The 15,430-nt window shown below is 40.7% G+C and overlaps 1 protein-coding gene across 1 annotated transcript; it reads left to right on the top strand.

Annotated features, from left to right (window-relative positions):
- The first annotated feature begins 44 nt into the window (after window positions 1-44).
- espl1 (extra spindle pole bodies like 1, separase) lies at window positions 45-15,326 on the top strand. Its single transcript, XM_015043900.1, has 32 exons — window positions 45-626; window positions 775-863; window positions 1,049-1,351; window positions 2,310-3,065; window positions 3,337-3,438; window positions 3,709-3,820; window positions 3,942-4,069; window positions 4,166-4,359; window positions 4,477-4,722; window positions 4,856-5,000; window positions 5,289-5,448; window positions 5,596-5,735; window positions 6,154-6,288; window positions 6,408-6,524; window positions 6,604-6,775; window positions 7,621-7,749; window positions 7,853-8,009; window positions 8,139-8,248; window positions 9,578-10,710; window positions 11,218-11,626; window positions 11,804-11,935; window positions 12,051-12,264; window positions 12,359-12,546; window positions 12,654-12,781; window positions 13,121-13,243; window positions 13,429-13,578; window positions 13,681-13,848; window positions 13,958-14,062; window positions 14,163-14,278; window positions 14,377-14,460; window positions 14,782-14,946; window positions 15,071-15,326. The coding sequence occupies exons 2-32, from the start codon at window positions 783-785 to the stop codon at window positions 15,270-15,272; spliced, it is 6,504 nt and encodes a 2,167-aa protein (XP_014899386.1). The 5' UTR covers window positions 45-626; window positions 775-782; the 3' UTR covers window positions 15,273-15,326.
- The last annotated feature ends 104 nt before the right edge of the window (window positions 15,327-15,430 follow it).

Here is a 15,430-nt window from a genome sequence, read left to right as displayed (position 1 = left end):
GTAAAAGAAGAAAATGAATACATCCAATATTTACTGTTTTTTGAACATTTAAATTCAAAGAAAATATAGTATTTTTGGTCACTAGATATTCATGCTTAATAAAGTGTGTTTGAAGCAAAATTAAACATGATAAATTGTAAAAAAAAAAAATGTTATATTTTCTCTGTAACAAAGGACACCTCTTAAACATCTCAGTTTAGCAGTTTACCAAATGTTTAAACCTGTTGCACGCTATAAAAACGTGAGGAATAATTGTAATGAAGACGTGCTATCTATTTAAATATCTGAAAGAAATAGCCGAAACATACTGAATATAGTTAAAATATAGTTGAAATATACTGAAATACCTATAAATCGATATGGGATCTTGCAGTCTATTCTTAAACAGGCTTGTGCATGTTTCTTTAAAAATAAAACGCCCATAATTCCAAGCGTTTTCTTGACAGCTTGTGATTGGTTCGCTGAGATCGTTCAAAAACAGAGCGCCGCGGGTGCCGTTGGGAAATGGAGCACAAACGTAACTGAAATTTTCATTAAAAGCTCCTTCTGAAACTTTTGTTATGAGGGACAACTGTCTAATTTTTCGGCCTTGAGGACAATATTTCCGCCAATAGTGAACACATCAAGTAAGTTTATGCTGCTACTGTTTTAAAACTTTCAGACTTTAGCTAAATACTAGAGTCGTATTGAACCGCGGGGACATAAATGGTAGCTAGTCACTTTATTAGACACGAGTTGGGCAAGTGGTATCGTTTAATGATTCGTCTTTTACAGGAGCCGACATGAAGTGTTTGAAAGTGGAAGACTACATCAAGCGGACCGTCTCAGTTGAAGAGACGAGGCTTTTGTCTCAGGAATTTGAGGTTGGCATAACAACCAAATGCTTAGATTTTACCTGCAGATTTACGTGAATCAGTTCGACTGCAAATTATATTTTCTAAGCATTAACTAATCAGTTACCCTACAAAAAATCAATCCATTGTGTGTTAAATTGACTCATATTTTCTTACACTAAAACGTAACCGTGTTTCTTTTTCATCTTCTTTAGAAATATGCGAATAGCAATCCTGGACTTCATGTTCGCGTACTATGTGACAGGATTGTCAGAGCTTGTAACAATCAGCTTGGACTTGCATCCTGTCACTCTGACCACGCCAAGGAGTTGGTGACTTTGGTGGAGCTGGTTCTTCGTGCCTATGATACTTCTGTAAAGATTGTGTCGCGGCACAGTCCGTTGTATATGGAGATGATCCTTTTCCACGTTGTCAAGAACCTATGCTCCTTAGGGGAATACGCTCTTTGCGGTCAGCTGGCTGGAATCCTTTGCTACAGGATTTCAAAAGTACAAGAGGTGTGTATCGTCGACAGTGGCAGTCACCTTTGACTTAAATGCTGTTTATTTTGGGTTTTTATTAATACATTTTACATAGGAACAACAGTTGTTGCAGCCTCCAACAAGTTTATGGCATATTTCTGGCTATAATTTTGAAAATGCTATTAATAATTGGTAGAGATTATTTAAATAGTTAGGTCCCCTGATATCAATCCAGCTTTTAGGCCCTGAGATTGGGACTGTTCCAGAAATTTATAGTTAAGTGGTGTTTTGTTTAACAAGTTTTGTTGATTTGAGATTGGATTTGAGAATTTAAAGGTTGTCCTTCTTCTTGATGATTTATCTTTTTGTTCAACACACCTCTACCACAGCTGGTGAAGACAACCCTCAGCATTATGCTACCACCGCTATGCTTGACAGTTGTATAGTGTTAAAGTTTGAAAGCCTTGGCACCTCCAAACATATTCTCAATGTGATTAGTTCTGTCTGATGATTGCAAATAAAGGTGGGTTGTCGGTAATTATGTGCAACCCATTTCTTCTACAAGTTTCAGATGAGCGTTATCATAATCATACTGAAAATTTGTGGCTTGTTGTTAAAAGCTTGGTCTTTGCCAAAAATATACTAATGAATTCTACAATATTTGACAAGAAAAATGATAAATTATCTAGCCGCAATTATGCCAGAAACTTGTCTACAGAAAGCATGTGGTTGAGGTGCAACATGCTGAGATAAGACAGAGGGAACATGTATTTATTTTTCAACCTGAGAGGTAGCAAACTTACAAATTAAAACTTTTGAGTTTTTGTCAAAATCCTTGGAATATTGGGAAAAAAACAACAGTCCAGTTATCATTAAAAGCCCAAAATAATATATTCTTGCCGATGGAGAGTCTACATTTTTGACAGGAAATGTGTGTTGTTGTATCCATACTTGCTGACATTGTTGGCTCTAATGTGTTTTGTGTTTTTCGTAGACTGGAGAGGATTGCAATGTTCTCTTGCGAAGCTGTTTCACTGTGTTTTGGAACGGCCTCTCTGCTGCTAAAGAAAAGAATGCACTGAATCCTCGGGAAAAACTGCGCTGGCAGAGTCTAACTTATAGCTTCTTATTGTTGCTGGAGTCAGAAACCGAGACTCCTGTTTCCTTGAAAGCCTCCGAATACATGCAGGACGCCATCACTGCATTTGAGAGTAGCTTTGAAGTCCTGACCATGGAGGGTGCTTCATATCTGCTGGAGGAAATAAAAGCGATGATTAACAGAACTAATGCTGGCAGTGAAACCTGTGAAGAAGGGGAGAAAATGCAACATTTACCATTATCACGTTATTATGTGCTATGTGAAATTATACTGCTGTCAGTGAAGGCAATCTGTAAGGTCGGCTACCATAATCTGGCCCGATGCTTCTTGACCGACATGGAGAGGATGACTGTGAACCGTGTTGGCTTTCCGACGACGCCACTGGTTCTCTGCAAATGGGGAGTAATGATTCACTCAGCAAAGAGGGCTGACGAAGAATGTCACGAGTCTTTGAAACACTGTGCTAGAATTTTGAGATCTCTTTCAACTGAGCTGGACTTCAGAGAAGGTCACACAGTTCTTGAAGTTTGCAACCTGTTGGTATGGGCTGTTGAAAATGGACACAGCAAAGAGCTGAGTGGAACAGAGCTACTGGCTCTGTTTTCATTTCTGGAGGAGTACCAAGAGCGGACACTGAGAATGCTTGATAAGGTTAGTGTTGCCTCCTGATGGCTCATTGTTCCTCAATTCTGGTCCTCAGGGACCACTGCTCTGCATGTTTTAGATGTTTTTGTTTTATAACACCTGAATCAAATGATTGCTTGACTTCCTCTGCATCATTAAGTGCTGCAGCATCCTGTTAGAAGGGAAAACACGCAGGGCAGTGGTCGCTGGAAACTGGAATCGAGAGACACTGTATGAAGTTTAAAGATCTGTGTTCGAATAAACTGTAGAAGGAAAAAAAATGTTCTTGCTTTCCCAGGTTTCAGAATTGAAAGTGGTGGGGGAGAAGATGCGAAAGTCACTCTGTTTGAACATTTACTATGGCTTTGCATTGGCATATGAGAGCATGAAGACATCAGAGGTAAACTTTGCATTTAAAACTGTTTGCTAAACGTAAAAAAAAAAAAAAATGTATCAACAAAAATAAAATTAATATTTTGTGATCTCAGGTTTTTGAAAATCTTGCTGCGTAAGCTTTTCTGAAGTTCAAAAAGCTTACACCAAATCAGATTTTAGAGTTTCATTTTTGCCTTTTTGAAAACGAGAACAAAAACGCTATAAGAATCAACTTTGGATGCACACACTGTTTGGTTTAGAGTTTTTATTAATACATCTGATTTGTTGTACTTAGCTGGAGGACGGCGACACCCTGGACAGGATTCTGCTCTACTGCAAAGCAACAACTGGGCTGCTGATGACTGAACTTCACAAGTTGTTAAATGAAAGCCTTTTAAGCAAATCAGGTGACCGGTTTGTTTCTTTTCAATATGGATCGTCAAGTCGACTCTGAAACTGTTGCATCATTTTATGACCACCTGAATGTAATTTGACTATCATAGCTGTTGTGCATAATTTGCCTTCTAGTGGTTGCTGTGAGCAATTTGGCTTGTTGCATGTTCAATCGGCGCCTGTATGAGCAGGCTTTCACGCTGGTGGAAATCGTCTGCAAGGATCTGATCAGGAAATGGCCCAACACGCTTTCAGCTGACAGAGTAAGTTTGTCAAATACGATCCTCCCTACCAGACTGCAATTTTACAAATACTGTGTATTTAGCTTAAATGTTTTTATTTCTGTTGTGGCACACCAGCTAAGTCGACCCTTCATGCTGGCTGTGCAAACTTCGCGGCGGGCTGGAAAACTGCAGCGAGCGCTTGACTGGATCATCCTGTGGCTGAAGGCCCTGGGGGACCAAATCACGACTCTTATGGCTGAGCCCATCTCTCTTTGGGTCAAAACAAAGGGTGACGGTGCCAGTAATGATGACGAGGATATAAGACTCGTGTACAGAAAAATAGTATTTATATATATATAAAATATATATTTTTTATTTTGTATATATGTAAACTTTGATATTAATTTTTTTTAAAATGACCTTGCATTTGTTTGTGTTGAATTCAGGACGTTACGTGATGGTTTTGGTGCCGACGTCCTTGAGGAGAAAGTCATGCTGTGCCTCCTGGACGAAGAGCTGCGGGCCTATAAGGAGTCGACCAGAGACACGGCTCAGGAACGTTACAACACACTCTGTGATCTACTGGACATCTGCCAGGAGGAGAGGAGTGCTTACCGACATCTACGTGCCGTCTACCTCTGTGAAATGGCCCAAGTGGTGTGCTTCCAGGATTTCAGTGAGCAAACTGACTGGTAATCATTTTTATTACATAAAATATAATGAACCATCATCTGCAAGTGTCTTTTTTTTTTTTTTTTGTCTTTTAACAAATTGATACCACAGAACTATCTTGATTAGTTCTTGTTTGTTGTTCTGCCAACACAGCATGGCCGTTGATTTCACCAACGAAGCTTTACGGCTTCTTGACGAAGAACCAGAGACTTCAGAAAATGCTGACAGGCTGAAAGATGACAAAGCACAAGCCTTACTCTGGCTTTATATTTGCACTCTGGAGAAGAACCTGCAGGAGGTGATTGCTCCTTTTTTTTTGTTTTGTTTAGTTTTTTTTGGTATTACAAAAATAGGAGTGATGGATGGAGGCCAATTAGCTTCAACACTACTGCTGTGTTTTTCGCAACTAGAAATGTTAGCAGCGTTGTGTCTGTGCTCCGTCAAACTGAGTTTTGTCTTCTTTACAGCACCTTTTAAGCCTAGAAAGGGCAACTTTTTAGCGTCGACCCATGTCTAGTAGTTTAGACTTCAGCTTTGGGTCAACACTTTTTAAAATGTTGTGAATTATTTTCTTTTTTTCCACCAGGCCATTGAAAATGATAAAAGACGTAAACAGCTGCGTGAAAACGCAGAGGATGCGACCAATCCTATAGGCAACAATGACTTTGATTATGAAGACAAGCAGAAGACGCAGGACAGAACTCTGGTGTACGAAGGGCTTCATCTGAACCTGTCTGCAGAAAAAAGTAAGGCGGCTGATTTTTATTTCTCTGCCCGTCTTAGAATTTTAATTGACTTTGGTTGCAGATCCGGAGTCGTTTCTGTAGGCTTATTGGTTTTTTTCAGTCATGAAATACAATATGAATAAATTCCTTTTTTCGCTCACTTTTAAGAGCTGTGTCAGCCACTAGAAAAAGCTCTGGCTGTCTGGAGTGGCCTTTTTAAGAATCGAGCCGTGCCTGCTGTCAGAAACGCGAAGCAGACCTGCAGCTCCATATCTTCTGCTGCTGCTCTCTTCAGACTCATTGGGAAGGTAATGACAGCAAATGTATCACAACTACTGCGTCTCCTTTGCCCGTTTTCCGTCTAGCTGCAAAATTAAATGCATATTTATGTAGAAGATTATTAAAATAAAGTGGAAACACCTAATTAAATTGATTTATATGTTTAAGTATGAAAATGGACTAAAAATATTCACTAATGTGAAAAGCTCAAACATGTTTTTCAGTGTTTCTTTCATTATGTCATCGTCCTGTTTTTTTTATGCATCATGGGTTTAAAAAAAAACAGTTAATCTTGACTAAATTGAATTAGTTGAAGGTGTTTATTATTTTAACAATTCTAGAAAGAGAAACTACATTTGATCTTGAAACATTTTATTGCATGCATTTGTGAATAGTTTCATTGCATTAAAAGGTAAAAATTATTTTTTTTTTTTCTTTCTGATACAGCCCCTGAAGGCTCTGGAGGCGTACCGTCTTGTGATTAAATTTTCCCGTGAACTTGCTGATACTGGTTATTGTGCTGCAGCTCTCTGTCAAACAGCCAGCATCCTCCTGGACTTGGGCTCTGCTGACCTAGCTCTGGTGAATGTTTTTTTTGTTTGTTTGTTTCATTAAATAAGTGGAAAATGGAACAGGTAGTTTTTAGTTTTTTCTTAAAACTGCCATATAACTATTGCAATCCACTTATGATTTATCTCAAGGCCCCGATAGAGGAAGCGGAGAAAATGCTTTCTTCAAACACCAAAGATGATGGTCCTCCATTTCTCTCTATTCTGGTTGTCTTGTTAAAGGCTCAGTACTTCTACAGTGTAGGACAGGTATGCAATCTTTGCACATTCAACATGGTTTATTAGTCACTTTACTGTACTGATCCTGTGTTTTTTGCCTATATTTTAGATCAGCATTGGACTCCCTTATCTGTGTCAAGTGCTGGAAGAAGTAAACGACGATAAACAGTCAAAGAACTGGTACCTGCTGCGAGCGCGGACCCTGCAGACCTGCAGCTACTATTTGAATCTGGATGTCAGTCAGCTGCCTCAAGCCCAAAGAAGCCTTATCTCGCAGTTCGGTGAGTGGAGGTCATACGCAGTAGTTCTGCATCTAAATGTCTGCAAACGTATTCAGAACATTTGAACCTTGTTTTTTTGTTCTAATACTATAAGCTTCATTGTATTTTAGTCATATGTTATAGATCAACAAAAAGTAGCACAAAGGTGAAGAGAAGGGAAATGGGGATGCTTTTAACATTTTTACAAGTAAAAAGTCTTAAGTTTTTATCAAAGAAAAAGAAGATGGTAGATACAAATGCATGCCAAATAGTATTCAGTTCACTCATTACTATGAAAAATCACCTAATTAGTCCAACTGTAACTTTAGACTGGGATGAAGTTTCGAGCAAAGTTTATCCCAACTATTAATATGATATCCATATTTTGGATGAAATATCAGAAGTTTGATTTTTTTTTTTTTTAATTCATTTAAAACGGCCTAGTCAAAGTTCAGGCCTAAATCCAATTTAAATTTATGTAGCAACTTGAATACTGATTATCAGATGCCATCTATCCACTCTGTCTGAATTGAATTATAAAGCTACTTGGCAAAGACAAATGGGCAAAACGTTTTCTCTGTTAATGTGCAGAGCTGGTAGAGACACAACCCTAAAGACTAGCTGCTGCACTTGCAGCTAACCCTAAAGACTAGGGTTGCACTTATTTTATATATGTTCTCCTCACCACTCTGCACTACTTTAGTTTGATCTACAGCATAAACCCCACAAAACATCCCCTGACATTTATGGATGTAACCTGACCTATGAAAACGTTAAATGGGTGTAAACACTTGGGCAAGGGACTGTATTAAGATGTTTTTCTTTTTTTCTTAAAGCCAAGTAATGATATGTTGTGTGTATCTCAGGTATAACTTCTCCTGATACTGCCTTATATGAGGGACTTAAGCTTCTCTGCAGCTTGCTGATCACTTTAGTGGGAAAAGGCCTGTATGGGAACACGACACAAAATGAAGAAGTGCGCTTTGTTCACCAAGGTATTACTGAAAGACATTTTCCCCCCATAACAAGACTCTCTTCCTGTTTGTGGCTTTTGTCAGGAGCAGCCAAATCTCATCACCATCTCTCGTCTTTAACTAGGAGAAAACCTGGTCATGAAGTGGCAGCTGCTGTCGGAGCTGCTGAGCTCCACTGTAAAGCTGGTCGCCGTGCGGAGCGGCTCTGGCGCCATCAATGATGCCAGGTTCCAGTGTTTAGAAGCCCTGAAACTGGCCACCAAGCTGCAGGCACTCAGCCGGTATGCAGCTGGAGCCACACAGGGCTCCGATTGTAACTTGGCTATGTTAGTTGATTTGGCACAAGTAATGCAGTAAATCTATCAAGCAGTTAGGTTTTATCTTGTTTGCTTTGCATTTATTTCTTAAAGATGTGTGGAGTTATTGGTGCTTAAAGCAGAATTGGAGCTGATGCAGGGGGAAACGGAAGAAAGTCGAACGGATCTCAATTTTGTCAAAACCCTCCTGGAGCTCGACACAGGTATGTGGACGCACTGATGCGTCGGTTCAAAAGGAGCTGCTTTCCTATTGCTGGTACATCAGAAACTATGAATATTGAAGCTCATACAAATATGACATGTAGACTTAAACATGTTGGTCTTTATTTCTTGTAAGTTTGATGATCATGGATAACGAAAACCAAAAATTCAGTTTCACGAATGATTAGAAAATTGTGAAACTAAAAGGACTGGATCTTCTCTTAAATGCTCCCTCTCAGATTTTCTGTAGGATTTAGATCAGACATAAAGAGATGAGAATGGAAAAAATTTACTTTTTTTTTTATCTACATTTTTATATCTTTATCCTGAAAAAATACCTAATTTTGACCTTTCTGGCCAACAGATATTATTTAAACTCCTTTAATGTTAAAGAGTTTAATATCAAATCCACTTTTACAAGGCTTTCATGGTTTTGGAAGTGGCTCTGGTATCATCCCCAACATGGATTTTTTTTAAAAAGTGCTTTTCAGTATATTCATCCTTGTATCAAAGCAAAACCTACCTGGAGTGCAGGGTGTCCATGCATTCTTAAAAAGTCTTAAATTTGGACTATAAAATGTCTTAAATTCATAAAAATTTAAGTTGGCCTTAAATTTGTTTATCAAAGGTCTTATATTTTTGTCATAGCAGAACTATGTAATGTAGTGTTTTATTTTTTTTTTTCACTGGCCTTTTCTGTCACAAAAAAGTTTGAGTTGATTGTAAACATCTTAAATGCTTCTTGAGGCTAATAACTAGCTGCTAATATCCCCTTGGTTGCCACCCAGCCAGCTAGCTTTTTTGCCTCCATCATGGGCAAAAAGCCAGGCTCAGTTTTTGCTATTATTGATTGTAATTGTAAGTTCCCCCAACAATCGAATAGATTTATAGTTTTCTGGTCTTAAATTTAATCATGGAAGCATTAAAAATGTCTTTTAAAAGTCTTAAATTTGACCGGCTGTAATCTGTAGATATCCTGGAGTGGTTTTGCTGAAAATTTTGATCGTGGACACAGTTCCAGTTAAAATCCTAGTAGAGTTCAATAAACTGCATCTTTACATTAGTTATATGAGGAATTGGGTTTTTTTTCTGGCATCTCTTGCTTACTTGTCCCCAAGTAGCATCTTGCAGAATTAGCAAGATGCTGCTCTTTTTCACAGTTTTATAATGCTTAGCTTAAATTTTTTTTTTTTTTTTTTTACTTCCTTTTCCTTTCGTCTCAGTGTATGTGGTGACTAGATAAATATGGGTCCTCTGAGAAGCAGAATGTGACGGGATTAGTAATCATAAATTAATGGAACCACTCTTGCTTCTCTTTCTCTTTCCCTTAGATTTATCAGATCAGGTTAAAAGGACAGACGTCAAAATCAAACCGAGAAAAGGCCGTCCTGCTCAAAGACCTCAGTCGCCTCTTCCATCCATGGAAAACGAGCTAAAGGACATCTTGAGCATCAGGTGGAGCGCCAAAGAAGTGGTCATGAAGGATGTGGCCAGCTCTCCGCCCCTCAAAGCTCCACCTCTGCGCTGGCTCTCCTCTCTGACCCATGAACCTGATTGTCAGTGTTCCTGCTGCTCAGAGCCGTGTTTGGGCCGAGCCTCGGCTCACTGGGCGGCAACGCAGGCGGAGCTCGCTCTTCATCTTGACCCAAATGACCTCAGTGCTACTTCTAAGCTTCACTGGGCAACTTTGGTCTGCTGTAAAAACGTGACCACGCGACTCAAGGAGAAGCTGACTGAGCTCTTCCCTCCCTGCGACCCTGCAAGAGGCATCTCCAAACCGTCCCTGATGCAGGACGTGGTGGGCCGCGTGTACCTGAGCATGGCCCAGGCCGAACTCCAGACGAAGGCCAACAAGGTCTCTGGCTTGTGGAAAATACTAGATGCCGGCCTTGCATTTATGGATTCCACATCCTCTCCTGCGCTGCGACCTGTAAGGGCGCATTTGATGGCAACCAAAGCCATTGCCTTACTGATGAGTTTGGCTGCCAAAAAAGGCTGCAGGCCTGAGGAGTTGTTTTCAAAGGCCTGGTCGTGGAACGCACCAAAGGAGCTGAAGGACATCGAGTCCTGGGAGAAATCAGTCCCACCTTCAAAACTAAAGAAGACCAAGGCCTCCATTCGAAACCCGGACGCTGCAGAGAAAAAACGGGAACCAAAAAGCGTCAAAGCGATCAAATCCAGTAGTCAATTCACCGGCCCCTCAACCAAAGCAAAGGGTCTGGTTCCCATGACGCCAGTTGTTGCAAAGTCCAAGTCCTCTTCTGGCGTGTTTGATTTCAACACGGTAGTTCCTACTTTGACTTTCACTCCTGTTCAGAATGTGCAGTGCTACGCTTCGGTACAGAAGGTATCGAGGAGTACGACTACTTTCCAGTTTCACGTGTACGAAGACGCGTCACCACTTCAGAACAAGGTTCCTCCTGTGCCCGCCGCTCCAAAACGGACCAAGAAAACGCGCTACAAGGTGAGCAGAAAACAGATTTACTGTCGGAACATAAAGATGGTTAGACACCTCTCAAGCAAATAATTTTATATATAATATCTATATTTTTTTAATTACTTGCAGTGGAGAACAAAGTCTTTTGTGCCTCTTTAACTTTTTCATATAAAGATTTTTTTGACAATTTACATAAAACTGCATTTAATCATATTTTTAGTTGTTTTATATATATATATATATATATATATATTTGAACTCTCGTTGAGCAAACATTGGGGGAAAAAAATGGTAAAAATGATTCCAACAATGCAGACATTTTTGATGGATTTTTGAAATTTATTGTGACACTGATGAATCAAAATTAAGAAATTTATCACAATAATTGATGAACATTATGATAAATGTCTGCCTCCACTTTAGCCTGTAATAAATCTGTTTTACTAAAGTAAATCAAACTTCTCAATGATTTCCATTTGTTCAAATGAACTTTTAGATGTTCTATCAACAAACTGTCTCCTCATCTTGTCACAGGTTGAGTTTAGCGATGAGAGTGACTCCGACGTAGCTCCCCAAGCAGAGCTCAACGTGCCTGCAGATGTGCGTAGAAATCGAACGTCTAGAAGAGCTGCTGCTAATCCTAAGACGGCCACAGATCCACCTGTGAAGAAGGCTGCAACCAGGAGGCCGACCAGGGCAAAAACGAGCGTGGCAAAACCTCTTCCGGCCTCTTCTGAGGACGACGAGGCTTTGCTTCGTCGTCCTGCGTCCAGCAGAAGAGGAAGAAGCAGAAAACAGACGTCCAAGACTGAAGAGGAGCAGGATGAGCCGGACACCATGAGGACTATCGCGGAAGAAGCTGATGGTGTCCTAGACATAAGCATCGAGCAGCTCAGGACGTCAGACGCTGAGGAGAATCAGTCAGCTGCAGCTAAAGACATTAGTATGTGTTTGTTGATCCTGAAAGAAAAACATTAGAAGAGGCTAACGTCTGCCATCTTTAGTTTAGGTTTTAAAACAACTTCAAGTGTTTTGTTTGAGTATAGAGCTCGTTGAGTTTTCTTGATCAGAATCCCAGTGTTTTAAAATCGTGGCTATTAAATCTTTCCTCTGTCCTCAGACATCGACTTTGAGGTATTGAGGAGGGATATGTACTGTGATTTGGAGAAAGATGGGCTGCTTGAAAAGAGAAACAACAGCCGTCCAACAGAAGATCGGTCAACCAACATCGCTCACGCAGCCGTCACGCCAGGTATGTAACTCCAAGTTTCTTTTTTCTTTTTGATAATGTATCCCTGTGCAGAGTTTGGCTAATAGAAATATATTCATATTGAAAAGATTGAAGTTCTGTTTGTTTTGGTCCTCAGACAATCTTTCCGTGGAGGATGTTCAGGCTCTGCTGCACTCGGCACTGCTGACTCTTTATCACTTCCCCTGTCCAACAATCTACCCAAGCCTCTGCACTCTGCTGGCCCTGACCACGGGGCAGAGCGACCCTAACGGCACAGCAATGTTGCACGTCCAGTCGCTGGGAGTCACCAGTCGCCATCGCACAATCCGCTACTTAAACAGCTCTCGCCTGTAAGTTCCTTTATCAGTTACTGAGCTGAAATTAATGTAGTTAATTTTATAAATTAATTTTGCTTTTGTTTTTTTTTGTTTTTTTTAAATCTAGAAAACTGAAAAAGAGGTCCAGCAATTTATCAGAAAAAATGGACGCTCTGAGTCTGAATGAGCCCGGTTTGACTGAAGAGAAGCTGTGTCAGATGGACGACATATTTTCCTTCCCCACTGCAGACTTCTGTTCCTTCCCCAAGAACCCGTGCCAAGAGTTCACCCAACAAATCCAGCAGCTTCCACCAGGTAGACGCCGTTTATTCTCCTAGAGATCAAAAGCTTTTTAATTTTAAATATTTTTCCTCTGAACTCAAACACGGATAAACGATCCTTGTATTTATCTCTGTGTTCAGGAGTAACGGTGTGCTTGATGTCCGTGCTGGGAGTAAAACCAGGGGAAATGGGGGAAAGCTTAATGCTGACACGTCTGGAGAAGGACTCTTCCCCCATCACTCTTCATATCTCCACTTCCAGACAAGAGGTTAGATCGATTACAAATGTTGTTTTACTGTTTGAACAACTTTCATCAAAGAATGTGTAGGAATCATGATCTAAAACGGAGTTTTAAATTTGGCTCAAGAGTTTTTAAGTATGTTGTCTTAGCCATTATGTCGGCCGTCAGATTAGTAAAGCTGCATTCACTGAGTGTAGCTGAGCTCAGGTCGACATCAACGAATCAAAGTGTCTTTTCACAGAACAGAAACGCTTACAGACTTTTATTAAATTGTTTGTGAGAGAACCATTTGCCGTCTGCTAAAATGATTGATTTGTCGTGACGTTTTGGTTTTCTATACATGAACTTGTTCTTGGTGTTGTGAAGCTCACCATTCGGTGGCTGGTGCAGGAGATGGACAGCATTCTGGCAGAGCAAAAGGTTGTGAGCTGCGTGGCTGAGAAAGCCAAGTGGTGGGAAGGTCGCCGAGCTCTGGACTGTCGGGTTCAGGTAAAGGTCTTAGAGGCGTCGCCTGATATCGAATGGAATTATGAAAACTGAGTTGTTTCGGTTTTTTTTGTGTCAAATACTCTTTATTATTTACAAAAATACTCAACTACAGAGAATATTTAATATTCCGTAGTTTTCACTTTTGGGTTCTTATCAAATTTTTACCAATTAATGACATTTTTCAGCAACTGCTAAAAGAAATGGAGAAAATGCTCGGATGCTGGCAGAGCTTTCTTCTTCCACTTGCACAAGATCCACAGCTCTCCGATCAGGCTAAGGAACTTCGCAAGGATTTATCTAAGAGAGGAGTCGCTGTGAGTGAGAAGATGCTGAAGGTATGTTGCTTCTTTTTTTTCTTCTTCTTCTTTCCTTGGAGATTGAAGCTGTGGTCTGTCTTGTTGTACCTCGACAGTTAAACCGCATTCTTTGTCTCTCAGATTGTGCTTTCAGCTTCTCACTCGCTCTCTGAAGAAGATCTTAAAAGATTTGGATCAGGACTTTCCCCGAAGTGGGACACGGCCTGCAATCATCTTTTCCGCACAGCAGCGTCTCAGCTCTCGGAGAGAACGGAGGCCAAAGGTCACGTGGTTCTAATCCTGGACAAGGTCGGATTGTCCCGCATGACCGACTCTGTGCTGGTCAGAAATAAAACGGAACTGATTTTTGCCTTTGTGAAAAATGTTTGACGCTTCCCGCCCCGTGTTTTTAACGCAGTATGTTCAGAGGTTGCCGTGGGAGAACATGACGGCCCTCAAGTCTCACTCCATCAGCCGGATGCCTTCACTGCATTCTCTGATCGGACTGAGCTTTCAGAAGGAGGTGAGATTTAGATCATTGGTACCGTCTGCGGTGCTGATCCAACTCGTAGCGCATCATTTGTGTGTGGAGATGATTTAACGGGATGCGTTTCCCTCGTCAGACGGATCCTCAGTCCGTCCTGAGGCAGGGTGTGGACCTGAAGAAGGTGTTTTACGTTCTGGACCCTGATGGCAATTTGAAAAATGCTCAGGATCGGTTCAAGGAATGGTTTTCCACGTGAGGCAGATATTAAATGAGACTCATTTCTGTCGCCAGTCTATTTTCTGCCCCGTTACTGATGACCCTTTTTTTTTATTTTTGTCTGTGTGTGAAAGTAAACCGGGCTGGCAGGGTGTGTGTGGTGTTGCTCCAGACTCAGGACAACTACAAGAAGCTGTTGCTTCCCAGGACCTGTACATGTGAGTTTGAGATGAAATTCTGATAACATTCATTAGATGTACAGTAAGACTTAAAAATGTTTCATCAACTTCACTGTATAGTCAGTTTGTAATGTTTCATCTGTAGCCCTGTCAAAAAAAATAATAAATAAAAATCTTAGATGGAAAACAACTGCTACTCATGTTCTCAGGCTTTAACTAAATGGAAAGAAAAATCTGATTTATTGAAATTTGTATGAATCTTGTGCAACCTTTTATGAATCAGTTGGTAGAAACAAAGCAGTTTCTCATTTATGTGTTTTTTTCTTTTTTAAACTGAATGTCCCTCTGTTTGTGCCGTAGTTATGTGGGACATGGAGCAGGAGCCAGGTTCCTGGACGGCCACGCGGTCCTCATGCAGCAGATGAGGGCTGCCTCGCTCCTTCTGGGCTGCAGCAGCGCGGCTCTGGCGGTCAAAGGCAATCAGGAGGGACAGGGCATCATTCTGAACTACCTCATATCAGGATGGTGAGGTGGAGCTTTCTGCTTGCAATCCACATTCAGTAATTCATTTCATGTTTGGGACGACTGTGTGTGTCTGTGGCCTGAATTGTTGCGATGTCTTTAAATGTGTTGTTTTTTTTTCTCCTAGCCCCTTCATTTTGGGCAATTTGTGGGATGTAACTGATCGGGACATCGATCGCTTCACCAAGGTCCTGCTGGAGTCCTGGTTCTCTGCAGGATCCGGAGCGCCGCTCCTGGAGTTCATAGAGTCATCGCGTCAGGCCACGCACCTTAAATACCTCATAGGAGCAGCACCCATCGCCTATGGGCTGCCCATCCACCTGCAGTAGGACTGGAAGCCTTCAAATACCTAGCAACAAACAATAAACATTTTGTTTATCCAATCCCATGACGCTTTATTATGAATACTGAATGTTTTTTTTTTCTAACCCTCATTTTGTTTTTGTTTTTTTATTTTGTTTTTAAAATTGCTGCATATTTTTGAATA

Source organism: Poecilia latipinna, unplaced genomic scaffold (genome assembly GCF_001443285.1).
Source record: "Poecilia latipinna isolate Pla-1442-1.1 unplaced genomic scaffold, P_latipinna-1.0 Scaffold656, whole genome shotgun sequence".
In the NCBI taxonomy this organism is placed as follows: Eukaryota; Metazoa; Chordata; class Actinopteri; order Cyprinodontiformes; family Poeciliidae; genus Poecilia; species Poecilia latipinna.
Note: the sequence above shows the minus strand (reverse complement) of the source record. Positions and strands in the feature narration are given on the sequence as shown.